The 26,877-nt window shown below is 44.6% G+C and overlaps 1 protein-coding gene across 1 annotated transcript; it reads right to left on the reverse strand.

Moving 5' to 3' along the window:
• Nucleotides 1-26,563, reverse strand: naa15a (N-alpha-acetyltransferase 15, NatA auxiliary subunit a). Its single transcript, XM_022216289.2, has 20 exons — nt 26,353-26,563; nt 25,149-25,233; nt 21,697-21,801; nt 21,376-21,533; nt 18,963-19,097; nt 17,502-17,655; nt 17,167-17,286; nt 15,397-15,492; nt 11,590-11,696; nt 11,426-11,498; nt 11,133-11,302; nt 10,891-11,043; nt 10,206-10,334; nt 9,893-10,106; nt 6,680-6,873; nt 6,491-6,599; nt 3,782-3,880; nt 3,551-3,694; nt 476-573; nt 1-350 (listed from the first exon to the last, which is right to left on the reverse strand). The coding sequence occupies exons 1-20, from the start codon at nt 26,404-26,406 to the stop codon at nt 141-143; spliced, it is 2,607 nt and encodes an 868-aa protein (XP_022071981.2). The 5' UTR covers nt 26,407-26,563; the 3' UTR covers nt 1-140.
• Nucleotides 26,564-26,877: the final 314 nt, after the last annotated feature.

Consider the following 26,877-nt stretch of genomic DNA (forward strand, 5'->3'; position numbering starts at 1 on the left):
AGATCAGTGCAATGTGGGGCGACTCACAGCAGCCATAGCCCAGGAACCGGAGGGAAGGCAGGGTGGGGAAATGGTGTTTTGGCGGACTAAGGCGTCTGGCGGCGTGCTCGCACCTCCTCCTCCTCTCACCTCCTCCAAGCTCACATTTCGTTTGCCATGTCGTCGTGCTCTCCTGCCGACAGGTCGCCGTTGGCACTGATTGTGGTGCTGTTGTCCTGGTAACCGGGAGGCATGAAGGCCAGGCTGTAGGGGTAGATCTTATGGCAGGCAGCACGGTACGCCTCAGCTGCCTTCTGCTGACCTTCACCCAGCTGCCCATCACGCAGAGCCTCCAGCACCTCAGTGCAGATCTGCAGCATGCGCGCACACACAGACACAGACACACACAGAAACACACACACACTATTAGTCTGGACTCAGTCTGAAGCAGAAACAGCAGCTGTGTCATATTGGCATCAGTGTAAACATCACACACCTGGATGCTTCTTCCACACAGAGACTGGTCCAGTGCCGTAGCGATCTCACAGGCCATCTTCTCAGAGGAGGGCTCCAGGTACACCATCATCTTAGCAGCTGGGAGACCATGGGAGAGACAGAGTGATGACAAGCAGCACCACGCTGCTACACAAAGCTGAACGACACGTAGGTTTGCCACTTTTACATTTAAATCACACTGCTATTGTAACACCCATAAATTGCACTACACAGTAAGTGGCAGCATTTATAGGGTTAACTCAGTGTAGTTTTGTCATTGCGCCAGCAGAGTGCGCTGTAGTGCCGCAGATCTCTTCTTTTACTTTTTTTTTTATTTATTTACGGCAGAGACCAGAGCAAGACGTATTTCCATCAGATTGTGTTAAGCTGCTAACTTCTCTAAAAAGTTTAGTTCCAGGCATTTTTTCCTTGGAGTTTTTGAACTGTGGAGACTTTTCCCGCTGAGAGAGCAGAGATAAACCGCGGAGTGATATCTTTCTTATTGTTTTCCGTGGGATTAAGCTCCGGTGAGTCCACTTTTATCTGGCACTAGCTTAGCATGCTAGCGAATTTCACCACGAGGTGATGTTACGTTGTGCCTGTGTGCCGCATTGTGCATTCTGTTATTCATGTAGATGAAAAGCTTTTTTTAAAAAAAAAAACAATCGGAGACAGACAATGATTGTGTCTTGTGATATGTTTGATGAAAATACGGTGAATTCTGTGATGTGTTACTGAAAGCTAATGCTATTGAGTTAATCCATTTACACGGCTTTATGTGTTATGTTTTCTGTTATCACTGAATTCATGCTTCAGAAATAGAGAAATACTAACTGTACAGTGAATGGACAGATTTAGATTTAGATTGTAAAACTACTGCTGTATGCAGGTTGTTGTTTTTTATCCTGGTTGAAGTGGATGCTGAACGGAGAGCCAGGTTCCAGTGAGCTTCTAAAGTGAGGAGTGGATCAACAGGTGGAGGGTGGAGACCTCCACTCTGCTTTATTGGGCAGCAAGGGAAAAGGAGAAGCTGAAATCCAGCTAAGACATTTCAAACAAAATCATACCACCCGCGTAGATGAACTGAACCCACACACACACATCTTCGCATTGTCCATTTTAAATTTTTTTCCTATTGTTTTCAAAGTGCACTTGGTATCAAACTGGTTCTACTTACTGGTACTGTTCTGTTGGGATTTTTGCAGAGTTAAATGGTCTGTTATGTGGCCAGTTACAATTTAAGTTTTATCACTTTAATAATAAATGTTAAATGAAAGCTGGTTCACTAAAACATTGTCCTTGTCCAACTACCCTTCTAGAGCGAACCTAACTACTGCATTCACTATAGTTACACCCGCTGTCTTTGGTCAGTTATTTAAAAAGTAATAATGATGAATGAGATCGCCGCGGTGTAGAAAGGTTTAGAGTATAAGATGTATTTCAGTAGATCTATGTCATGGTTAAAGTTATATAACAGCTGTATACATACAAACAAAATCACGGCATGAAACAATGGCAATGTATATGTCATATATGCCCTATATCCGTACCTCTAGTACAGATGCTACGGGTACGGGTCTGTACCTCAAGCATCAATCTTTTTTTAAAGTTCTTTCTTTGGCCTTGTTCGGCTTCACTGATAGGACAGTAGTGAGAGAAAGACAGGAAAGTGTGGAGAAGAATTGGAGAAGGACCTACAGAAGAGCACCAAGGGCTGTAATCAAACCTACAACCGATGCATGGGGACTACAGACAACGTGTGTGGGTCCACCAGACGCCCGGCAGAACTTCTGCTTTGTCAGTTGGCATCAGACGGTGGAGTGTTTTTGGTTGGTTGGCCTCTTCACGCCTCTCTGGGGTAGAAGGAGACTGATCTACTAATCAGTCTTCTGATGATTACAGACAGCTTTATTTTAATTTGAACTGTGAAAGTTTCTGATGTTGAGCCCCTTTTTAAAATAGAATTCTTTGTGTGTTAGTGATATGTAAATGGCTGCTGTTCCTTTAGAGCAGGGGTCGGCAAGTAGATGTGGCTTCGGGACGAAATGTTTGTAAACAATCGAACAGCGGGCCAACCTGCCAGGGGGTGCGCTCCGATTCCGCGAGCGGGGGGGGCGATACCGCGAGCAGCGGAGCTTCTCCAGCTGATCGCTGCTGCTTGGGATACACGTCTCTGATCACAGATGTATTAAAAATGACTCCAGAGACACACACACGTTTTGCACACACTGTTGCTCAGTGAAATCTGGCTACAACCGTGTCCGACCAGTAGCACAAACGCGGAAATGCCCGGCAGCAGCCGACCACGTGAGTTTCGTGTTGTGGTGACGGACTGGCTTGGCTCTGTGCCAAATCAAATTTTCAAAATCATCTGGCGGGCCAGATATTATTCCTGACGGGCCAGTTTTGGCCCGCGGTCCGCCAGTTGCCGACCACTGCTTTAGAGGATCAACAAAGTTCTCTCACCACCTCCGTCTGTAAAAACAAGGAGACCCTGCTTTCAATGTCTGATCAGAGCAGGCTCAGAGCTACACACAATTCCTTCAGGTGATGTAAGCTTTTTATTTCTCATTATGGTCCATTTTTTGGCTTTCATTATTTTACTAGTATTTAACTGAAATTGACATATTACGTTTTGCATGTTGGCATCATTTATCTTCTTGTTTTTGCATCTTCTGTTATGTTGTCTTTTGGGTTCCTGCTTCTGCTTTGTCAAAACACTAAATACTGAGTGACATTAGTATGAATATGGTTCTTATTATTTATTCTACAGCATGTGTGGAATATGAACCAACTGTAGCATGTAGAAGAACATGTTTATGTGTGCCAATCTGACTGCCAAAATTCATCCTACTAGACGTTTGCGTGTCATATTTAGCGTACTAATTCCTACGTTACAGTGGATCAGTGACCTCTGATGTAGGATAAACCACCCTAACAGGGAGCTCACCTGACTACACATGAATCATTTCACACATCTGTTGTTGATTCTGACTGAAAGCAAACAGAACCATGCAGCAGCTAGCAGGCAGGTTACCAGCTGCATTAATCATCTCTGTGTGTGTGTGTCAGGTACCGGCCACTCGGTGTGGGATGGAGCTCGAGTGTTGGCTCAGGTAGCTCTTGTTGAAGCTCTGAGGGTTGCTCTCCCCAAACAGCCTGGAGATCTCCTGCTTCAACACCGTCCTCACTGCCTCTGCCAAGTCTGCACTCTCACTCACTGCAGACACCAGAAACAGACCGGATGAGGCTCTGGAAACATCTACTGGTAGAATTCTTCATGTAGCTCACAGAGGGCGACGCTTACCTCCTTTGAAGAAACGTACTAGACACTGGTGCAGCCACGGGTTGGAAGGCTCTATGGCTACAGCCCTCTTTATCGACTGAAGCATCAGCAGGTACTTCTCTGAAGGGGAGAGAAACAAACGTGAAGTCAGTTTGGCAATGTACTCACAGCAGTTTACTTTGGTAATATGTCATGTACCTTTCTATTAGGAAATCCAAAGTAGTTTAAATCAATCCACTGGACTTTAAGAAAGTTCCTTGAAGACGTTTCACCTCTCATCCAAGAGGCTTCTTCAGTTCTGGTGGTGGTTGGTGTTGCCTCAGCTTTTAAACCTCTGTGAGGTGTGTCCAGGGCTGTTATTCCAACGACCGATACCAAAACTCATCTGACTACTCAACGATGGTCGTTGTGAGTATCGGTGGGGGTCGTTGAAATGCACAGATGTCACTGAGCCCTCGTGTGCTAATGGTGGTCATTAGCATGAGTCTGCTGAGTCGTTCTTTTGGGGAGTTTTGAAAGGACCTGATTGTAAATTGGCGAAAGATGATGTCACAGACCACCCCCCACCCCCCACCCCCCGTTCAGAGATGGCTTCTATCACTCCTCTCTCAAACCATCTGTCCTCCCTGTCCAAAACCTGAACATTGGTGTCCTGAAACGAGTGTCCTTCTTCCTTAAGGTGAAGGAAGACTGCTGAATCCTGTCCTGAGGAACTGGCTCTCCTGTGTTGAGCCATGCCCTTGTTAAGTGGCTGTTTGGTTTCCCTTATGTAGAGATCGGAGCATTCCTCGCTGCATTTAACTGCATACACCAGGTTCCTCTTCTGGCTGTGTGGTGTGGGGTCTTTTGGGTAGACTGGTCTTTGCCTGAGGGTGTGATTTGGTTTAAAAAAGACAGATCTGGTGTTTGTTGAAATCCTCCTCAGTTTTTCAGACACACCAGACACACATGGGATCACTATATTGTTGCACCTGCTCTCCTTCTCTTCCGTCTTCACTGAGTTGTTCTCCTTTCTGGATCTTGTGTGAGCCTTCACAAAGGTCCAGTCAGGGTATCCACAAGATTTCAGTGCCCCTTTCAGGTGTTTGTGTTCTTTTTCCTGGCCTTGGGTACTTGTGGGTAACTTGTCAGCCCTGTGTTGCAGGGTCCTGATGACTCCCAGCTTGTGCTCCAGTGGATGGTGAGAGTCAAAAAGCAGGTACTGGTCCATGTGTGTTGGTTTCCTGTATACCCCAACACTCAGACTTATGTCCTCTTCTATGCGGACCTCACAATCCAAAAAGGGAAAAATGTTGTCCTGTACATCCTCTCTGGTGAACTTGATGTTGCTGTCCACAGAGTTGATGTGTTCAGTGAAAGTTTGCACCTCATGAATTCTGATCTTGACCCATGTGTCGTCCACGTATCGGAACCAGTGGCTCGGTGTTTCTCCGTTGAACGAGGTCAGGGCCCTGTGTTCCACTTCTTCCATGTATAGATTGGCCACAATAAGAGACACTGGCGAGCCCATGGCACATCCATGTTTCTGCCTATAGAAACTCCCTCTGTACTGGAAATGGGTAGTGTTCAGGCAGAGGTCCAAAAGTTGGCAAATCTGGTCTGGGTTGAGGTTTGTTCTGTCGCTGAGGGTGTTGTCTTGTAGAAGCCGTTGTCTCACTGTTTCCACCGCCTCCATTGTGGGAAAACATGTGAATAGGGAGGTGGCATCGTAGGACACCATGGTCTCATCTGTATCCAATCTCAGACCTCTCACAATCAGGTCCTTTCAAAACTCCCCAAAAGAACGACTCAGCAGACTCATGCTAATGACCACCATTAGCACACGAGGGCTCAGTGACATCTGTGCATTTCAACGACCCCCACCGATACTCACAACGACCATCATTGAGTAGTCAGATGAGTTTTGGTATCGGTCGTTGGAATAACAGCCCTGGACACACCTCACAGAGGTTTAAAAGCTGAGGCAACACCAACCACCACCAGAACTGAAGAAGCCTCTTGGATGAGAGGTGAAACGTCTTCAAGGAACTTTCTTAAAGTCCAGTGGATTGATTTAAACTACTTTAAATAACCATGACCTGGATGAATGAGAACCTACACAGAGATCTTTCTATTAGGAAAAAAAGTCCAAATTGAGCTTAATGTCATGATATTTCAGAGTTTTGAAGATAACAGCAGGCTGTGTTTCAACAAGACAGAGAGGAAAGAACAACAGAGACAGAGGAAAACATAAAAACACAGGATGGATACAAGGATGCAGCATGGTGCATACCCACTAATAATAACTGTAGCAGGTCGTTAGAAGATGTGTCTGGAGCTGATGTGGAGAATAGTGTGAAAAGGCAGTTTGTAAAAATGTAAACAGGCCTCATCAAAAAGCAGAGCATGTAGTCCTTATGCTCTGGATGTTTTACTGTGAACACCAGTGGGACTTCCATACATATTGATTCCAGTTGTGTTTTTGTAAACATTTCTGTCAGAAAATCGTGTTTCTTGTTTTCTGTTTTTGTGATTTATCGCATTCTAACTGTGTTGTACTATGCACAACTAGGGCTGCAGCTATCGATTATTTTAGTAATCAAATTACTGGAACAACTCGAGGAATCGTTTCAGCCCTGTGCACAACTGAGTTCAGCCCATAGCTAGAGGCTGAAAAATGAGTAGAAATGTAGAAACCGCTTGTAGTTCAGAGGGCTAAACACACAAACACGCTGAAAGGATCCATCTGACCTTTCCTAAAGTAGATCTCAAACGCCAGGAGGTGAGTCTCGATCTTGTTGCGGACCAGGTTCTTCAGAGGGATCAGGAACTTGACCGCCTCCTCCAGTGGATTGTCCGGCTGGTAAAAGAAGTTGACCATGTGTCACTACTGGAATAAGTAACATTCTCACAACACAGAGCAGGTAAACATGAACCCACCTTGACCAGTTTGTCTGGTATTAGCTCCTCTTTGGGCCCTCCTATCTCTTCATCATCATCCTCCTTCTTCTTCTTCTGGTTCTTTAGCTGCTTCTCCTTCTCTGCGTTCTTCTTCTCTTCTTCTAACTGGGCCTTCTTCTGGGCTCTTCGCTGTTTGTTGCGCAGTTTCTTCAGCTCCTTGTCTGTCAGATTCTCTAAAGGGCAAAATGAAAAACTGTATAAAATTTCTAATAATGGTATGCTTCTTTTAAATCTGCACTATCGCCAAACTGGGTTGCAAACTCTAGCATCAACAGAACAACAGGAGTTATGCTGTCCTATCCGTGTGCCTGCTACATCTGAAGACCTGTGGAGGTTAAGGAGCGTAGCTACCTCTCATATTCAACCTCTTCAGTCAGCTCTCTACTTTCAGCCACAGACCTATAAAGATGGATGCTGCATCACCACTTCCTCCCACTTTTTGAAAGTGAAGTCAGAAAAAGCAGAAATGGATGCTGTTATCTGAAACAAGTGACAGTTTGTATTCTGTACAGTCGGTGCTTCCCACCGCCAAAATCATTTAGATTCTCTTAGACTTTTGTCGACACTCACAGCATGCATATCATTTTTTAGATGAAAACGATAAGGTGGGACCTGAACACCACGTCTCATGGTTCCAGTCGCACTGTGCTCTGGTTGCTAATGGCAACACCAGCAGACCCACCTCTGACATAATCTGGCTTCACATTTTCCTGTAGTGTCTTTGCATTTTCTATCATTTCTCAGAATCACTCATGAAGTTTATAAATGCAAGGAATCAACATAATCCTTCAAATTGTAGATTTCTGTCGTACTGCCACCACTATGTGAAGACCTGCAGAGCTGAAAGACTAGACGAAGACCTCCAACCCCGTCTCCACAGCACATCACCTGCTGTCTGTTCAATACTATTTATTTCTGTTTTAGTAAGAAAACACCATCAAACTAGAATCAAATACAGCTTAGCTGTAGTAATGCTAATGCTAGGTGAGCGGAGTGGACCAGAGGGAGGATTATGTAAGACATACCTGATCAAACTTAGCTTAACACAAACATAACTACTGAATATTTGAGTTTCATTACAAATATTGAGATTGTGTAGGAGAAAATAAAAGTTACGGATTGCTGCGAAAGGATCAAAAACATAACATTTTCTACAAATTACATTTGGCAAAGTATGTCTTCAGTTGATTAATAAACAAAAAATCTGATCTGAAAGGTGGTAGTTCATACATTATTACATTCTGTTTGAGGTGAAGACAGACAGACAGGAAGACAGGGAGAGAGACAGGCAGAGAGAGAGACAGGGAGAGAGACAGGCAGACAGACAAACAGGAAAACAGAGAGACAGGCAAAGAGAGACAGGCAGAGAGAGAGACAGGCAGAGAGAGAGACAGACAGACAAACAGGAAAACAGAGAGAGAGACAGGCAGAGAGAGAGACAGGCAGACAGGAAGACAGACAGACAGGCAGAGAGACAGACGGACAGACAAAGAGAGAGAGACAGGCAAAGAGAGACAGGCAGACGGAGAGACAGACAGAGACAGACAGAGAGACGGAAAGAGAGACAGACAGAAAGACAGGCAGACAGACAGAGACAGACAGACAGACAGGCAGAGAGACAGACGGACAGACAAAGAGAGAGAGACAGGCAAAGAGAGACAGGCAGACGGAGAGACAGACAGGCAGACAGACAGAGAGACAGACAGAGAGACGGAAAGAGAGACAGACAGACAGGCAGACAGACAGACAGGCAGAGAGACAGACGGACAGACAAAGAGAGAGAGACAGGCAAAGAGAGACAGGCAGACAGACAGAGAGACAGACAGAGAGACGGAAAGAGAGACAGACAGACAGGAAGACAGACAGACAGACAGGCAGAGAGACAGACGGACAGACAAAGAGAGAGAGACAGGCAAAGAGAGACAGGCAAAGAGAGACAGGCAAAGAGAGACAGGCAGACGGAGAGACAGACAGGCAGACAGACAGAGACAGAGAGACAGACAGAGAGACGGAAAGAGAGACAGACAGACAGAAAGACAGGCAGACAGACAGAGACAGAGACAGACAGGCAAACGGAGAGACGGAAAGAGAGACAGACAGACAGAGAGACAGACAGACAGACAGGCAAAGAGACAGACAGACAGGCAAAGAGACAGACAGACAGGCAAAGAGAGAGACAGACAGGCAGAGAGACAGGCAGACAGACAGATAGACAAACAGGAAAACAGAGAGAGAGACAGGCAAAGAGAGAGACAGGCAGAGAGAGAGACAGGCAGACAGACAGACAGGCAGAGAGACAGACGGACAGACACAGAGAGAGAGAGACAGGCAGACGGAGAGACAGACAGGCAGAGACACAGACAGACAGGCAAACGGAGAGACAGACAGGCAGAGAGACAGGCAGACAGACAGACAGGCAGAGAGAGAGACAGACAGAGAGCCAGACAGACAGAGAGCCAGACAGACATACAGACAGGCAGAGAGACAGACGGACAGACAGAGAGAGAGAGAGACAGGCAAAGAGAGACAGGCAGACGGAGAGACAGACAGGCAGAGACACAGACAGACAGGCAGAGAGACAGACAGGCAGAGAGACAGACAGGCAGAGAGACAGACAGACAGACAGGAAGACAGGCAGAGAGAGAGACAGGCAGACAGACAGACAGGCAGAGAGACAGACAGGCAGACAGGAAGACAGGCAGAGAGAGAGACAGGCAGACAGACAGACAGGCAGACAGACAGACAGACAGACAGACAGGCAGAGAGACAGAGAGACAGACAGACAGAGAGCCAGACAGACAGAGAGCCAGACAGACAGACAGACAGACAGACAGACAGGCAGAGACACAGACAGACAGGCAGAGAGACAGACAGGCAGAGAGACAGACAGGCAGAGAGACAGACAGGCAGAGAGCCAGACAGACAGACAGGAAGACAGGCAGAGAGAGACAGACAGGCAGAGAGAGACAGACAGGCAGAGAGAGAGACAGGCAGACAGACAGACAGGCAGAGAGACAGACAGGCAGAGAGACAGACAGGCAGAGAGAGAGACAGGCAGACAGACAGACAGGCAGACAGACAGACAGACAGACAGACAGGCAGAGAGACAGACAGACAGAGAGCCAGACAGACAGAGAGCCAGACAGGAAGACAGACAGACAGGAAGACAGACAGACAGACAGACAGACAGACCAGTGTCTGCTTGGCTCTCCTTGCTGTCGTCGGTCAGAGGTTTGTCGTGCAGGGCCAGGTAGATCTGGATGGCAGTTCGAGCAGCTTTGTAGTAGAAGGGGTGCTGCCGCAGGACGTCCTCCAGCTTCAGCAGGTCCACGTAGGAGCGCAGCGTCATCTTCCTCATGCAGTAGGTGTGGAAGTCAAACTGGTCGTCAGTGATCTCCACAAAATGCTGAAGGAAATCAGGAGTGTGAGTGAGCACAAACCAAAGTCTCTGAGATGTGATCTGGAACCTTGGAGTGATGAGAGCTGATGGAAACAACAAACTCACCCTCTCAATCTCATGGCACTTCTTCAGTGCGTCTCCAAACTTGTTCATGGCTTTGTAGGCCAAGGCACACTCTGTCTGGAACCACATGCACTGCATCTCATTCAGGTTCTCCACAGCAGATGTGCCTTCCTGAAACCACACACACAAACACACACAGACACACACACACACACGTCATCATGTAGCCAAAGAGAACCTGAGCACAGAGAGGTGAACTGACGCTAACATGGGAGAAAGAAATGCTTCCTTAGAAAAGCTCGGTAGGTGAGTTTTCATGCACTCAATCCTGACGTACGAACATTTTCAGAAAACTCTCTGAACTGCACAAAGCCTGAGGCTGCATTTTTCAACTCATCCGGATGAAAACCTGCATCAGTCACAACAGCGATCCTCAAGAGCTCATGGAAACTGGCACACTGTGGAACACTTTAGACGAAAGTGAAACTATTATGTCGGGCTGAAGTATCAGAGGACTATTGTCAGACTTCACACAGCTCCTACTGCAAACACATTGAGTCATACTCTCTGGAAACAGACTTTGATGTGGAAAACTAGTAGGCCTTTCCTCTTCATGAGACAAAAATCATGCATTTAAGCAACACATTGACCCTACATTGAAATATGGGAGGAACTCTTCATTTTAAATGTACAAAAACACAATGTGAACACAGGTTCTCTCTCTTACCCGTGTGAATTTGGAGCACATCTCCTCTGCTTCCTTGATGAGGCCAGCCTTGAGCATGTACTTGGCACACTTGGAGTTGATGAAACGGTCGGCGGTGTCCAGAGCCTGAGCCTCGTCCATCCACCGAGCCGCTTCCTTTATGTTACCGGCGTGCTGCGGGGCAAAGGAAGCCGGTCAGAGGAGAGGGAAAGCAGCAGCAACACGGGAGCACTTTGTTCATATTTGAAGAGTTTCCACTGAACCTTGTAAATCTTGGCCTTGATGAGGAAGAGCTCGATGAGTGTGGGCGTGCTGTCGATAGCCGCGTTGATGTACTCCAGAGCCAGGTTAGGCTGTCCTATGAAGTCAAAGTGCTGTGCCAGGAAATACTGTGCCCACAACAGGGTGGTGGGGGGCTCCTCCTTTCCATCATCTGTACACACATTAAGCCAGGTCACACTGAGCCAGCCCCTGCTGCTGTACATCAATTATACCACAAGCAGTCACACAGATTTCAAAGTCAAAATCAGCCGAGTGTAGGAAAGGGAACACTCACCATTTTCACTAAACATTCGACAGCCTTTTAAACAGCTTTCATAGCCAACTACTAATTCTTCAATGATTGTAACCTGCAAATGGACAGAACAAGTTTAAAGCTGTATTTCAAAGGGAAGGGACTCTCTGTGTGGAAGCACAGACTTTAAATGTCAACCTGCGTACCTTTTCTTTGTCGGTGTAGAGGGATTTGAGGGTAGTGAAGACAGGCGGGCAGCCTTTGCTGAAGTTCATCCTCAAGTAGCTGTCCAGACATTCACGAAACTTCTCCCCTGGCCAGCACAACACACAGTAAAGGTACAGTAACGTGAGGTTTGAACTGCCACATAGAGCTGAATAACAGAATGCACCATCAATGCAAATTTAACAGCAGAATTAGCATTACTAGCATGCTTGTCATGTACTGCTTTAATCAGCTGTAGTCCTTTCAAAGTGCAGCCAAACTACAAAATGACACCATCATTCATTAGCTGGTAAATGTGCACATAAGTCAGGATCTGTGTACGTTTAGGTGAACTGTTACAGACAGGAATGTGCAGTGTCTGGTTAGCAGTACATGTGTTGAAGCTTACAGCTGACTGGACACACTGCATCCAGCTCGGTTACAGAACTAACTGTGGCACTCATCAGTGAGCACTGCAGCATGACGCTGTGAATATTCCTGAGTTGTGGTCTGACAGCTGTTCAGTGCAGCCCCTTGTCTGAGGCGCATGCTGATGCTAACCCAGCAGCTTGGTTAACACAGGATGGGATCAGCAGACAGCAGCGGTTCCAGCTAACACCGCTAACGTTTAAGTGAGCAATACTCTGACTACATGTTCCCCACTATTGTGATGAAATGTGTGAGCAGAAGTCCATCTTACAGGAGACAGTCAACAGTGACAGATTTCCTGCACTGAAAATACTGCAGAAGTATTTGTGGACAATGTGGAATAAAGTTAACAAGTCTCATCCTGAGAGGATCTTGGGGTATGAAAGAGCTTTTTTTATCTCACTGATAATACTACAAGGTACTGATAAAGGCTGCAATGTTAAATGAAAAACAATGTGCTATACTTTATTTGTTCAGTGTGTTGCTCTGATGTGATGTCCTCCAATGAAGCTGAACTTGTGCAGCTGTTTTTTTGTGCTTAAAACTTTTGTTGTCATGCAAAAGGGAGCACTGCAACTGGAAATGAAGACAGAACGTTCATCGGTTCTGCTCGTTAAACTTAGAAGCTAATATGATGATGTGGCACTAGGCTTGTGTGGTATTACAGTAATACCTTATACCCCGGTAAAATGTGAAGGAAGTTTGACGGTATCAAAATGTGGATACGGCCCAAGCCTATGTGGCACACATGTTACAATAGTTTAAAAAATGGCTCCCCAATGGAAAACATCTGCTGCATTTCATTCATTTGTCGCTTACAGACCATCAACATAGACCAGTATTAGTGAAGGAAACTGTTTAAAACATACAACAGGAAGTGAGCTGACCCATCCTTAACCTATGCACTCTGACTGTAGAAGAAAACTTTTCCATCCATTTGACTGTACATTTTTCTAAATGTTTCCTACATGTAATATCATCAAAAGACAGGAATACACACAGTTATACATCTGTAATATCAATTCCAGTGTCACTGTAATAATTATATCTGTTCAGGTAGGCAGTAGTACGGTTCACACAGCTTTGATTCTCTCTGCTGGATAAAGCATGGAGTACACAGCAGAGCAATGTCATACTGTCTGACACACAGATCATACACGTGGAGGGCTTCGGGTTATGTGTATTTTAATAGAATAGCAAGAAGTGAACAGTACAGATTTGCTGCTTTTTGTGATCTTACACTACAATCAGTAAAGAATTTGGGCATCACCTGGACATCTCTTTGGACTGTAGAGAACATACGACCACCTCTTGGATAGTCAGATGAGCATTTTCAGTTTGCTAATGTTTTATAGACCTTTTTCCGAAACGTCATCATCGAACGTCACCGCCGGTCACCGGCCCCAGCAACGCGATTCCGCCATTTTAAGAGGGGTATGCTTTGACTTGACGACCATTACTTTCCCACGTTTCCCTCCCGATTTGAACGACCAAAAGCAGATATGCCCAAAACCTGCGCTGTTTTTGGCTGTAGTTCTCAGTCATGGAGCAACAAGAACATTTCCTTTTACAGGATTCCGACTGAAAAGGGCCAGAAAAGGAGTTTATGGCTCACAGCATTGAGGCGGATAAACAATAATGGAACCACATGGAGCCCACAGTCAAAATGGTCCTATGTTTGCAGTCAGCATTTCGTCAATGGTATGTTGTGTTTCATGCAATTATTAACCCTTAACTGATTTTCTGAAATTATTAATTAATAAGCAACCCGTTGTGCTTCAGTGTCCCATCCGCGGTACACTTTGAGATCTGCATAAGCAATTTGCTAAATGTCTGAAACTGCAAACGCAATTATACAAACACTATACACCGATGGAAAGCTTAGATTCTCATGAATCCGCCGGTATAAACCACTTTCAGATGTAATTACCACAGCGGGTGAGAAAAACACATTTGTTCGACAAACAACGAATATCCATCCATCCGTTCTCTATTCACGGCTTCAACGCACACAGCGCGACTCACATTTCCGGGTTCATTATTACACACAGATGAAAATATTCCACAAAAAACGGCCATAATCCAACCTTGGACATCCAGACGAAACAAGCCAGTAACATATTTTGTCCAAAACATGTCTTGAAGACGGTATATAATCCACGAATAGGTCGTTTTCAAGGAAATGCACCTCGCGATGCCCGTCCAATATTCCCTGTTTTTCTCGTCATATTTTTATTTACAAATAGAATATTAGCGATTTTTTTTTGTACTGAAAGTGGCTGGAATTGACTGCAGCTTATGATGTCTATAATTATCTGAAATGTTGAGGGCTAGCTACTTAGCTTGTGCTAGCTGTGCTTCCCACAAAAAGTCAGGGGTCTTTCTACTCACACTGCTATTTTTAAACCTTCTCTCCTCCCTTTCGTTCTGCTAACTACTATGCTGTAATCAGCAGCATTGTCCTCATTATTGTTAGCACCTCATACCCTTGGGCCTAGGGTGGGTAGAGCTCATTTACAGGTATCTGACTCTTAGTTTTGATAATGCACATCTAACTAATATACATACACTACTTCCACTTGAAATTAAAAGGTGTAATGGCTCACCCCGTTAGCTCAACATTAGCTTAGCATAGCGGAGCTGGTGTAGCCGTATCTTACAAGGCATTTATCATTCTGACATTGACCTGTATGCACAAAAACATATAAATATAAGCATACCTCAAAGAAAACGTACGAGTCCAGGCTTTTATAAGTCTTCATCTTCTCCATTGTGTGGATGCCTGGGCTGTTGATAAGGTACTCATAAATGGAGTGCCATTGAAGATCTGGACATGTAGTAGGGTCGTTTTTCCATGAAACCAGAGGAATTTGGTACGGACATGACTGCAAACCAACCAGTTCTAATTTTTCTTGATACCGTAGCTTGGCTTTTGGCTCAAGATTTCCGAAATAATCACCAGACGTTTTTCTCCGGGTCAAAACTGCGTGGTTTCGGCGGTCAAATCACGGTTGCTAATGACTTTGTTGCCCCCTCTTAAAATGGCGGCGTGCGTTGCTAAGGAAGGTATGGTCACGTGTCCCAGACTCTGACGTCACTGCGAAAAGGTCTACAGATCACAGGACATTTTTGGCAGATTAACCAAGAAATTTCTTCTTAACAATGAAAGCTGTAGTTTGACACCATAATCTAAGCCCGTCTTCTAGAGCTCTCCACCACCTCTGTTCTTCATGTGCAGATGGAGCTGACGTCTCCACACTAGCCATATTCAACAGTTATTGTAGTTGCGTAGGAACATTTTCTCCCGTTGGATAACTCCATGAGATGGTGTTACAGCAGTGATGACTGCGTGGTGCTGCTACCGGCTCTACTTTGCTTACCTGTGAGGAAACTAAGAGGCAGCCTTCGGGGAACTAGGCCTTTTGGAAACTTCACCCAGGAGTCCTCATAAATCTTCTGACGCTCCTCTATACTGCCTAGACACACAAACACAGAATGGAAAGAGAGAACTGATCAGTCAACACATCATCCCACTAAAACCACACTCACCCTGTGACCAACCAGTACCGCTGAATAATTACACATTATTGTTTTTTGTCTTTAATGGTTTTACAGAAAATAAAAGGGCTCAATTCTTTTAAATAATAATTAGAAATTGTGCACTGATATCTGCATGTTCTCCCTGTGTGGCTTCCTCCCACAGTCCACAAACATGCTGAGGTTAACTGGTGATTCTAAACTGTCTGTAGGTGTGAATGTGAGTGTGATTGTTTGTCTCTACGTGTAGCCCTGTGACAGACTGTTACCTGTCCAGGTGAACCTGTGACAGACTGTTACCTGTCCAGGTGAACCTGTGACAGACTGTTACCTGTCCAGGTGTCCCCTTTGAGATCCGAATATTCAGATCTCAAAATAAATATTCGGATACGACCGTAACGACTGAATATTGGGATATTCGGGTCCAGCCCTACTGAAGTCACTGTGATATCCATGAAACCAGTCTGACTTTAGCTTGTGACATGGAGCAGCCATTAGAAGCCAGTAAATGTGTGGCCATAAAGGGATGGGCATGGTCAGACAGGCGGTGGCATTCAGACCATGACTGATTGGCATTAAGGGGCACCAGGAAAACATTCCCCACTCTGTTACACCAGCAGCAGCCCAGACTGTTGACACAAGGCAGGTTGGCTCCGTGGATTCATGTCGTCGATGCCAAACAGCGAGCCTACCAGCTGCAACTTCAGCAGAAACTGAGATTCATCGGACCAGGAAGCATTTTTCTATCTTCAGCGGCACACTCGTGCTGAACCTGTGCAGCTTCAGAATTCTATTTTGGCAGACAGGAGTGGAAGCTGACATGGTCTTCAGCTGTTTGAATCCATCAGGACTGGACTTGTTCATTCTGAGATTCCTTTCTGCTCAGCATGATTTTAGAATAGTTATCAGTTAGTTTAGCCTTTTTCTCAGCTCCAGCTCGTCTGATCTCTGACCTCTCTCATCAACCAGGTGTTTCCATCTGCACACCTGCAGCTCACTGCATGGTTTTCGCTTGTTCATACTTTTCTGGCTAAACTCTACAAACTGCTGTGGAGATCAGCAGGTCCAGAACTAGTCACATTATGATCTCTGTTACCAACAATTATACTGCAGTCTAAGTCCCTGAGATCAGTTTTCTCCTCTCTGATGTTTGATATGAACATAAAGCTGCCAACTGGTTTCCACCAGACTTTATGCTGTCCTGTTGCCACATGATTGGCTAACTGCATAGATAAGCCTGTGCAGACGTGTTCCTAACAAAGTGCTCTTAGAGTGTAAGTGATGGAAAGGCTGACATTTTTGCTGAGAAGTCAACGTTTTTCAGGAGAATGAGACAAGCTCAATCATCCTCACTGCAAATGGGAACGATGCTGTCATATCTCAGCATCAGTGAAGTCAAAGGGACAGAAAGTTAACAGAAAAAAATCATTCTTTAGGTCCACATAGTGAAAAACATTAACAGAAAAGAAAAAGCAGGAACCACAATCACAGGACAACGTACAGAGACCACCTAAGCTGTGATTCAGGTGAAGCTCTAGAAACCAACACCTGGTTCATCACATCAGTCTGTCATCTGAAACTGTTCACACAACGTCTGATTTGAAAGTGCTCACCTGGCTTCAAGGCCTTTTCCAGGCCCTGATAGTAGCCCCAGTTCTCTGGGTTCCTCTCCTGGAGTCTCCTGTAGACCTCTGAAGCTTCTTCAGGCCTCTCCAGCTTTAGCAGCAGCTCTCCTACAAACACACACGTTTATAAAACTCTAACTCACTGAGCACAACGCACCAAACTCTAAAGTGTGTCTGATCCCTGACGTGTCGGTGGTCAGCAACAGGATGGAAGTGAATACGGCTCAGCAGCAGCTCAACATCTGTCCAGGAGGCTGAACCGTTTCAGCACGTCTACGTAAACACACAAACTTAAGGAGTGTCTGAACACCACATCAGCTCACCTCTGGTCTCCTCTACAGCCAGCTTGTCACAGATCTGTTTCTCATAGTTGTTGAGGTGATCGAGGGCCTCCTTGTGCAGGCCCGCCTCCCTCAGAACTTGGTTCTGATACAGCAGCAGTTCACTGTACTCATAGTCCACTTTGTCTGGAGATGTCTGAACAAGAACACACGGAAAGAGGAGGATTTTGGTGTGAACTGAACAGATACGTGCATTTGAAGCAGAACAATGATGCTCATATTAGCCATTTTGTCCAAGCTACCCTTTACCTGTTTAATTTCAACTAATTATTTTTCTGCCACAAAAAAAATCAGTCTCAAAGCACGAGAGTGGTGGCTGACATGGAGATGGGGTGTAACATCAGCGTGTGACTGACCCAGTACCCACAGTAAGTGGGTGGAATGATGACCGTTCACTACAGACTCTCAGAAACACTGAATCTAATCAAACTGGGTCAAAAGACAGCTGAACCAAGTCATGTCGTCACCCTGTAATATCACGACCTTCTGTTTCATGAAGCCCAGCAGCACTATTTCTGTGAAGACAACCCAACCATGGAGAAAGCTTCATGACTTTTCTCAAGGATTTTAGGTGCTCATTTCTGCCTGAAAAAGCCCCAGAACGTTTTTAAAAACAAGAGACTAGAAGCAAACAAAGAGTAGAGCAGGGTGTCAAACATGAGGCCCGTGGTCCAAAAGTGGTCCTCCAGAGGGTCCAATCCGGCCCTCAGAGTGGAAAAATTACAGAGAAGACATTAACTGCAGATTGTAAATTAGTAAAACTATTAATTTAAAATCATTTCTAGACCATAAAAAGTTGTTTGGATCATAAAGTAAATATTAAATTGCTGTTTTTTATTTTTGTAGTATTTTGTCGTTCGTTGGTCTTTTTTGTTTGACTTTTGTCGCTTGTCTCACGTTTTGGTCATGTTGTGTTTCCTTTTTGTCTCGCGTGTGTTTTTGTCCTTTTTTGTTATTTTCTTTCTTGTTAAATGTCTTGTTCTTTTGTAGATAAACTGATCTGGAAGTTGTAATGTGTAAATAATAAACTGAGGCTGAATGTTGATCAAACTGAACTTATTTTTCTCATAAATTTCAGGTTGTTCATGATGTTTTGTAAAAAGACAATTCCTTAAATGTGAACATTTTCATAACGTATTTTTTGCACTGAAATAAAGGAAACATTTGGATTTGTTGTGATTTATTGTTTCATATGCCCTGATTTCACTGGTCCAGCCCACTTGAGATCAAACTGGGCTGAATGTAGAACCTGAACTAGAACGATTTTGACACCCCTGGTGCAGATGGTCCCACAGTGACACACATCTGGAAGACAGACTGTTCTAACATCTACCTGTTCTGGAATACAAAGAAAGACACTTTATTCTAGTAAGACCGTGTCTTATCTGTCTTTGGACAAATATAAAGAAATCTGCACTCTTTAGATGAGTCCCGTTAGCCTACCTGTTGTGTTTTGCGGAACTCCTCAACAATCTTGGCAGCCATCTCAAAGTCCTCTAAAAGGTGATAAGCCACTGCATACCCGATCCATGAGGCCCGCTGGGCTGGACGGAGCTGCAGGAGCTGGTAACGAGTCTCCTGAAGAGCGAGAACCATCACACACCACACAACACCACACTTTGGGAATAATGATTTGAACAAAATGCATTTGCTCTACAATGTAATGAAAGCAGACTAAGTAACGCGCTAATCCAAGTATTCTGCAGAGTAAGAACTGCTCACAGGTCAAACACTCTGCCTCGGTAGAACAGCTGCAGCCGTGTTCTGTCAGCCTGTACCTAAACTCAACACAACTGTCCTGTCACTGGTGGTGAACATACTTCTAGACAAAATAATTAGAGCAGGCTACACCACTGGTTCTCAATCTGTGTGCCACTGGAGCAAACCTGGGTCCACATGCATGAAACACTGCAGAAACACGGCTGTGTACATGCACCAAGACAGAAACACGCACTCCTTTGGTCAGATTTATAAAGCCACAGCTCATTCTGTTCGCTAAATCACAGATATACAGGGAATTTCTGCTCCCACAATTCTCCATAAATGGATGTAGGAACACCCTGACACGCAATCAATACATGCGTGTGGCTATTTATAGGCCCAGCACTAAGTCATCAGACGCTTCTGCAAAGCATCATGACATTAATAACATCATTAAACATCAGAAACAGAGATCACACAAAGCTTTACGGTCTGTTTGTTTTAAATGTGCTTCGGAGCGACTTATAGAACATCATAAACTGCAAAATATAAAACACAGGAACAGAATCATTTATGTGACGACAGTCTGGATGCTTTCAGTGGTTTGTTCATCTCAGTTCTAAACATGCAAGCAAAAGGAAAAAAAGGAACTATTCCCCATATTTGCTAGAACTGATGTTCATCCATTCTCATACATTTCCCTCCACTAGTCCTGGAACAGTGAGGCCAGTTCCTTCATTTTTGCTGCAGACTGAAAACATTTGGGTTTGACATCAAATAATGAATTTAACACCAGGGAACAACATTTCAGCTTTTATTTCCAGGTGTTTACATCTGGATATGATGCACAACTTAGAAGACAGCATTATTTGTAACTAAACACCACATTTTTAGGTGAAGAAAAAGTCCTGGAACAGACAGATTTAATGAGTTTGAAGTGAATAAAACTTAACATTTAGTTGCAATAACTGCATCAACCCTGTGACCCAAACCTTTCCATTCTTCTTTTGTGATGCTCTTCCAGGCTTTCTCCTCGTCTTCTTTCAGCTGTTGTTTGTTGTGTGGCGTTCCTCCCTTCGCTCTCCTCTTCAGCAGGTAAAATGCAGCTCCATAGGTTGAAGTCTGCAGATGGACTCTAAAACCTTCCACTTCTTGTCCCTGATGAACCCTGTGTTGTTTGTCACTGTGACAAAATGTTTCTGTAACTTCTGAGTGCATCTTACTGCTGCCATCATGTGTTCCATCATCAGTGAAGATTAATGAGCCAATCCCAGAAGAAGCCATGCAAGCCCAAGCCATGACCACACCTCCACTGTATGTCTGGGATCATGAGCACATCCTTTCTTTCTCCACACTTTAGTCCTTTTGGAGACTCATCTCTGTGCTTTCTGTCACATTCCAGCCTGGTCTTCCTGCTCTTCCTGTTAATACGTGGTTTGATCTCGTGGTGTAGCCTCCGTACTTTGTTCATCAAGTAGACTGTGATTCCTTCACTCCTGCCCTCTGGAGGTTGGTGTTGATCACTAACAGTTGTTTTAGGGTCCTCCTTTACAGCTCTCACAATGTTTCTGTCTTTTTCCTTCTTCTACCTGTTCACCGTCTCTTACTGAGTCCACCAGTGGTTTGTTTTTTCTTCAGGACATTCCAAATGGTTGTACTGTCTCTGCTCAGTGTTTGTGGAATGACTCTGATCGGTTTTAAATCTTGTCTCTGCTTCACAGCTGCTTGTTCTTCAGCCATATACAGCTTTCTGGTTTTCATATTGGTCACATCTCTGACTATAGAAGCAGTCTGCACAGCTAAACCCAAAGCTGAAACTGAACACTGAGCGCTGTTTATTGTTTGAATAATCAGTGGAAGAGGACACACCAGGACAATAAAACACACCTGTCAGTCACATGAAAAATGGGTGGCTTCAAACAAAAGGTGCTGTCTTCTAAGCTGTGTATCAGATCCAGATGTAAACACCTGGAAATAAAAGCTGAAATGTTGATCTCTGGTCTCATATTCATCATTTCATGTCAAACCCAAATGTTTTCAGTCTACAGCAAAAGTAAAGGAACTGGCCTCACTGTTCCAGGACTTTTGGAGGAGAATGTATTTAACCTAAACGATTCTATTTTCAAACCGTCCTCATGTCTCTAATGTCTCTCACCCTGTATCCCTCCAGGTCCCTCATCTGGATCTGAAGCAGGGAAAGGTCTCGGAGGATCTGCAGGTTGTCCTTGTCCCACTTCAAAGCGTTGCGGTAACACTTGATGGCCTCGTCATACTTTTTGTCTGAGCGTTGCAGGAGGCCGTAAACATGCCAGCCTGGGAGGGGCAGTGCATTCAGGAAGAAAACTCTCTATCCAGGTGTTTGCATGCGCTTACAAATGCACAACAACGGAGAAATTATGTAAAAAAGCTGCACTGTTAAACCGAACAGCAGACTGATGCGTAAGGCTGAGGGCGCTGGGCAGTGAGGAAAGGATACAGACGTGGCTTCTGAGGTCATTGCGTAGGCCTCGTCTTACCAGCTCGTAGGCCTCCTCCTTCTTGCCCAAACAGTTGAGGGTTAAACCCTTCATGGCCAGGGTCTCTGGAGAAATGAGCAAGCAGAGAGCGAGACATGAGTTAGTACAGACAAGTTTAGATCACCAACGTCAAACACTGTACTGGTCACAAAGCTACAAACTACCAAAAGTATGGATTTTTATCAAAGATTTTTGAATGTTTTCAGTGGAAATGTTCAAAGACCCATTTTATGTGTAAATGAGACATAAAGGCAGAGATTCAGAAAGTTCACTGTGCAGTAGCAGCTGGTGGAGAATCTCTGCAGCTGTTTCTGAGCTCGGTCACATTTCAGTTTTTCATCATGGTCAATTATTGGATTTGTCCAGCCAGTCAGGACACACACTGAGTGCACAGGTTTGGGTTTTTTTCCCATTTTGTACAGGTGAAGAGACTGTACTGCTGCATCTGTAAAGAGTATGGTCATCACTCAGTTTTAACAGAAGGATCATGTTCATGGAGACAGAATGGAACATCCTACACTGGTATCTGGTTTGGTTCCTTCAGTTCCACCATCAGCTTCTCCTACTGGTAGTCACAGATAAATCAGAGCTTCAGCTCAACCAAAACATGAACTTTGCAGCGCTGTAAGTCTTCTTTTATGTTGGCACACTTCTAAATTAGTCTGCTCTGTCCTACCTCTCTCTTTAAGGTGACACCATAAAGCAGAGTGGGTTTCTGTTAGACAAACTAGACACGACTAAACTGCTGATCCTCATGTGTAGTCGCTGTGAATTCACCTGCCAGCTTCCAACAGTCAGCCTTAGTGGTACTAATGCTGATACATAACGGCAGGCTGAACTGTACTGACAGATAACACAACCTCAGCCAACATTTCCAAAAGTCTGTCACCTGTCCTGCTCTCCACTGGTTCATCCCTTTTTTATTTGGACTCCTCACATTACTACCACTCCTTGCAGATGGCTGTAAGTTCTCCTGATCTTTATCTGTTCCTGGTCTCTCATAATTATAAAGCTGTGCTCATAGGTACATGAATGTGCATTTCCATCACTGCAGTTTCCTCTAAATTAAAATACAGATTCTACACTACCTCTCCCTCCACTGTGTAGCTCTCAGTGACACCAAATGTCAGCAGTGATGGAGGTGATGTAGGACCTCCAATACTATCAAAAGCATATTCTCCTTTTCTATTAAATGCACAATATTTCTAGCACTAATTCTGTCGTAATCAAACAATGATACAAGCTGCAGTTTGATGAAGCTGTGAATCAGCTGCTGTCGTTCATGAACCAGGTGATATACTGAAGTTTTTTTCACATCATATTCTGTCACCAATATTTATGTTATGTCTTTTGATTCTAACTGATGCTAGTTAATGTTAAATGCTAAGTAGTCATTAGATGAGTCCCATAAAACTACTGCAGACATCATTATGTGGCAAATCGAAGCATAGAGCAGCCCTGTGCTGTGGTCACAACAAGCCCACTAAAATATACCTACTCCATTACAAATGGGAAACATGCACACAATAGAAGAGAACACAACATCAGAGTGACTATCCAGCTCTCTGACCCATTATCCAGACATCACTGTGTTCTCCATCTACAGCCGGTAAAAGGTCCATCACTCCACTGAGGGGACCAAAGGGACATCACACTGATCTGCTCTATATTATTACACTAAGAGAGAACATCCTAATGAAATGCTCAGCAGTGCACAACACACTTCACCAAAGATCAGTCATGGTACGTGCAAACGCAGCATGGAGAATGTACCGGTGGACAGGGACTGTTTTTTCTGTTACGGCTCTGATGCAGCCTCAGTGATGTTCAGCTGCTGTCGGTGCATTTACAGTCTGGAAGAGTCAGTCTACACTAAAAGTATTCAGTCATCATGGCAGGGTCCTGCAAGGGCATTCACAGTCCTTTCAGCTTTTTTTTGAAGGTCAGACAGTAATATGGTGTAACAGAGGAGGTGACAAATGGGAGTATTTTCCTAAAAACAGATTACAGAGGTAAACCAAAATGAAACAGCTGCTGTTCGATGCACACGAGGAAAAACTAGAACTCAAATTTCCCCCAAGTGGTAGACGAGATGATAGTAATTTTACAAGAGAGTAAATTAGGTCATAAAATACAGAAGCACCTGGCATTCACAAAAAACGTCAAGTCTTAATGTTGTAGTTATGACGTATTATCTCAAAAGAACAAATGTCATAAAGATGAGAACAGATGAAGGCTGCTGTCATCCTTCATACAGTTTATCTAATATCATGAATGTGAGCTTGAACTTATATTTTAAAGTAGTCTGGAAAATGTCACATTTAAAGACCTGACTTGTGTAAATAGACGTAAACTTTCCTAAGTAACAGCAAGTCCAATGTTGCCATGGATACGGTCTCCTACACCGATGACAGCAGGGAAACGAGACGCTTCAGAAGTTGTCTGAAAATCATTAGGTCTGGAGTGCTTCAATATCAGACTGATTCAGCTGTCAGTACATCCCATAGCAGACAGAAAAAAGAGATTTCCAAAATGTAAAAACAGAGACTCCAGCTGTTCGTATCCACAACAACATCACACTTCCCTACAAGGGGAAACTTTAGATGTGGCTATTTCCAAAACACTTTGTGAAAAAAAAGCACCTATATCGACAATCAAGCTCATATTTCTTCCTTCTGTTCAGTACAACGCTGGCTGTGTAAGACCTGATCCCCAGTAGCTTTGGATACTCCTCATGTTCTTTCCCTTCTGTGATCAGCGTTTAGGTCATGTTTCCATACAACTGACACACAAGTTCACAAGAAAGTGAAAACAATAAACACAGGCTCCAGTGATGCGTATTTGTAAACTCTAATAAACTACACGTGTGAGTGTATTGACATGTATGTTTTAGGTGTTTCCAGTCATTAGGAAAGGCCTCTACTCCACCTTTAACCATCAGCTCCAGGAGGGAAAAGCAGTAGAATGACCAAAGAAACCCTCTGCCACAGATGAAAAGCCATTTTTACAATATTACGCACACATACACCATGATTTACCATGCATCATGCCACAAACATACCCACTGCTGCCTGAGTAATATTTTGAAATACAAAAACAGTCTTTCATATATGATGGGGGGGGGGGGGGGGGGTATGAATATATTTACATTCTCAATAGTTTCAACCATTTTCCTCATATTGCTGCCTTTCTATCACTTCTACTTATATAAAAGTCTAAGCTCAGCTGTCAAGAAGGAAGGGCTACGGTGTGTTTTCAGGCAACGCCACAGAGACATAACTACACCATGATCCACACCTTTCATCCTGTATAAAGCAGCAGATTCTTCACTCAGAGCGTATCAGGAACGGTCAGTGAAGCGTGATGTTTCTGTTCAGTGTGAAGGGACAAAGTCGAGCAGGTCTCCACTTACCTCCATGCTCAGCAAACTTGGGGTTGCCCAGGATCTGTTTGCAGAACTTGAGGCCGTTTCGGTACTGCTTGTGTTCGTAACATCTCTGTAACAATGGACAGAGCAGACGGTACATCAAGAATCTGAGGCCAGAGACCGGGCTTCAAGTGCATAAAAACGACATAGCTGGAACGTGTGGTGTAGTCCAGTGACCAGCAGAGATAACGTGGTTCTGAGGATAGTTTCACGTGTTCCTGCCTCCCTGACAATGCAGACAGCAGGAAAGTGTAGCGGAGACAAACGAAAGCAGCGGCACTGGATGATGGAGGGCTGTTGATGAGATGAAATCAGACAAGCAGCCAGATGGATGTTCCTGGCTCACAGCCCCCCAGTGGAAACCCTGCCAGCTCCCCCTACAGTGTCTGAAGTCCAGTCACTGACTGACAACGGCACACTGACACTTTCTATAGAAGAGTGGGTGTTAGCGCTGCTAGTAATAAAAATGACTGGAAGTACACTGTACATGGAGGCAGGACACGCTGAACTAAAGTCTAACTTCAACAGCTTTAGATGTTGTACATATCGAATTCAATGTGGCTCCAAATGAATTAATCAACAGCTTTTCCGTGTTATCTGACAAAGAACCAAGTGTAGGGTGATTTTTGGAACCTGTTAGAGATGGTTTGGTGGACGATCACCCGGCAGGTACCGGTGCTAGATGCACCTACACAACTTCACTACAACTATCGACAACTATTTAGGACGTATAGGGAAGACAAACAGCTAAAAATCCACAGCTAAATGGTTGTGTTTATATAGCGCTTTTACATGATACGAAGGCAAAAAGCTACTGACAGTGCAGTCAAATAAGTGAACTAGCCGTCTCTGTAACCTGGAGAGCTACCTCAGCTAGCCACCGAAAGTTGTGTAGCTGTCATGTGTCAGGCAGCTTTGTCATTGATATACTTTGGGATGTGCTGAAGGCCACAGCATAGCCACAACACCACAGCTAGCCTGTTAGCCCACGGTGCTATTTACCCAAATGCATTATTTCAGCTTCTAATTCACAACAGAGAAAGGGCAATAACGATACTTTTGGTCTTCGGAATCGTTAGTTAATTCACTAGCAACTCCCAAGCTGCTTGCTCTGACTGCTACTACTGACGGCTACTTGGCAAACTAGCATCAGCTAGCACGCTAACGTTATCTCAGGCATTTAGCCTACCAAGATTCTCTTGAAGAGAGCATTCTCCTTCGGCGGTAGAGTGATTGTGGGCATTGTATCTGCTTCCTATGCCTCGGCCGATTCACACATGAATAATATCCTCTTAGAGGCAGAGATCCTGGACTGTTTCGGTGTCTTCAGGCTCCTCTCTCTCACGTGTTAAAGCCGAGGCCCCCTTCCGAGCAAAATGGCCGCCGTGCTTCTCCTCCGGGTCAGGCTCGTGTCTGAGTCTGCGTGTAGGGTCGAACGAGCTGCCTTCACCAGGACAGTGCATACAGCCTTCACATCCATGGACCGTCGCTATGTTAGATGGAGTGGTGTCTAGAGGACTGGTTACTCCTGGCACCAAATCCCACTGGAATTTCTATCAATTTAAAACTACACGACTTCTCAGAGAGAATCAAATACTTTACTTATTGAAACTTGATTTGGACAGATTGAAAAAGTGAGTGCATACCCCTTCAAACAGCATTTTGTTTCTCTAAGATCTCATTTTTTGAAAAAAGAGCGTGCATTAGGGTGACC

Source organism: Acanthochromis polyacanthus, chromosome 10, assembly GCF_021347895.1.
Source record: "Acanthochromis polyacanthus isolate Apoly-LR-REF ecotype Palm Island chromosome 10, KAUST_Apoly_ChrSc, whole genome shotgun sequence".
Classification (NCBI taxonomy): domain Eukaryota; kingdom Metazoa; phylum Chordata; class Actinopteri; family Pomacentridae; genus Acanthochromis; species Acanthochromis polyacanthus.

Coding starts and splice junctions, on each gene's coding strand:
- naa15a (XM_022216289.2), bottom strand. CDS start 26,406: ATGCCCACAATCACTCTACCGCCGAAGGAGAATGCTCTCTTCAAGAGA. Junction 15,493..17,166: donor GGAAAAGGCCTTGAAGCCAG/GTGAGCACTTTC, acceptor TTGTGTGTCTAG/GCAGTATAGAGGAGCGTCAG. Junction 11,303..11,425: donor TCGAATGTTTAGTGAAAATG/GTGAGTGTTCCC, acceptor ATGTGTGTACAG/ATGATGGAAAGGAGGAGCCC.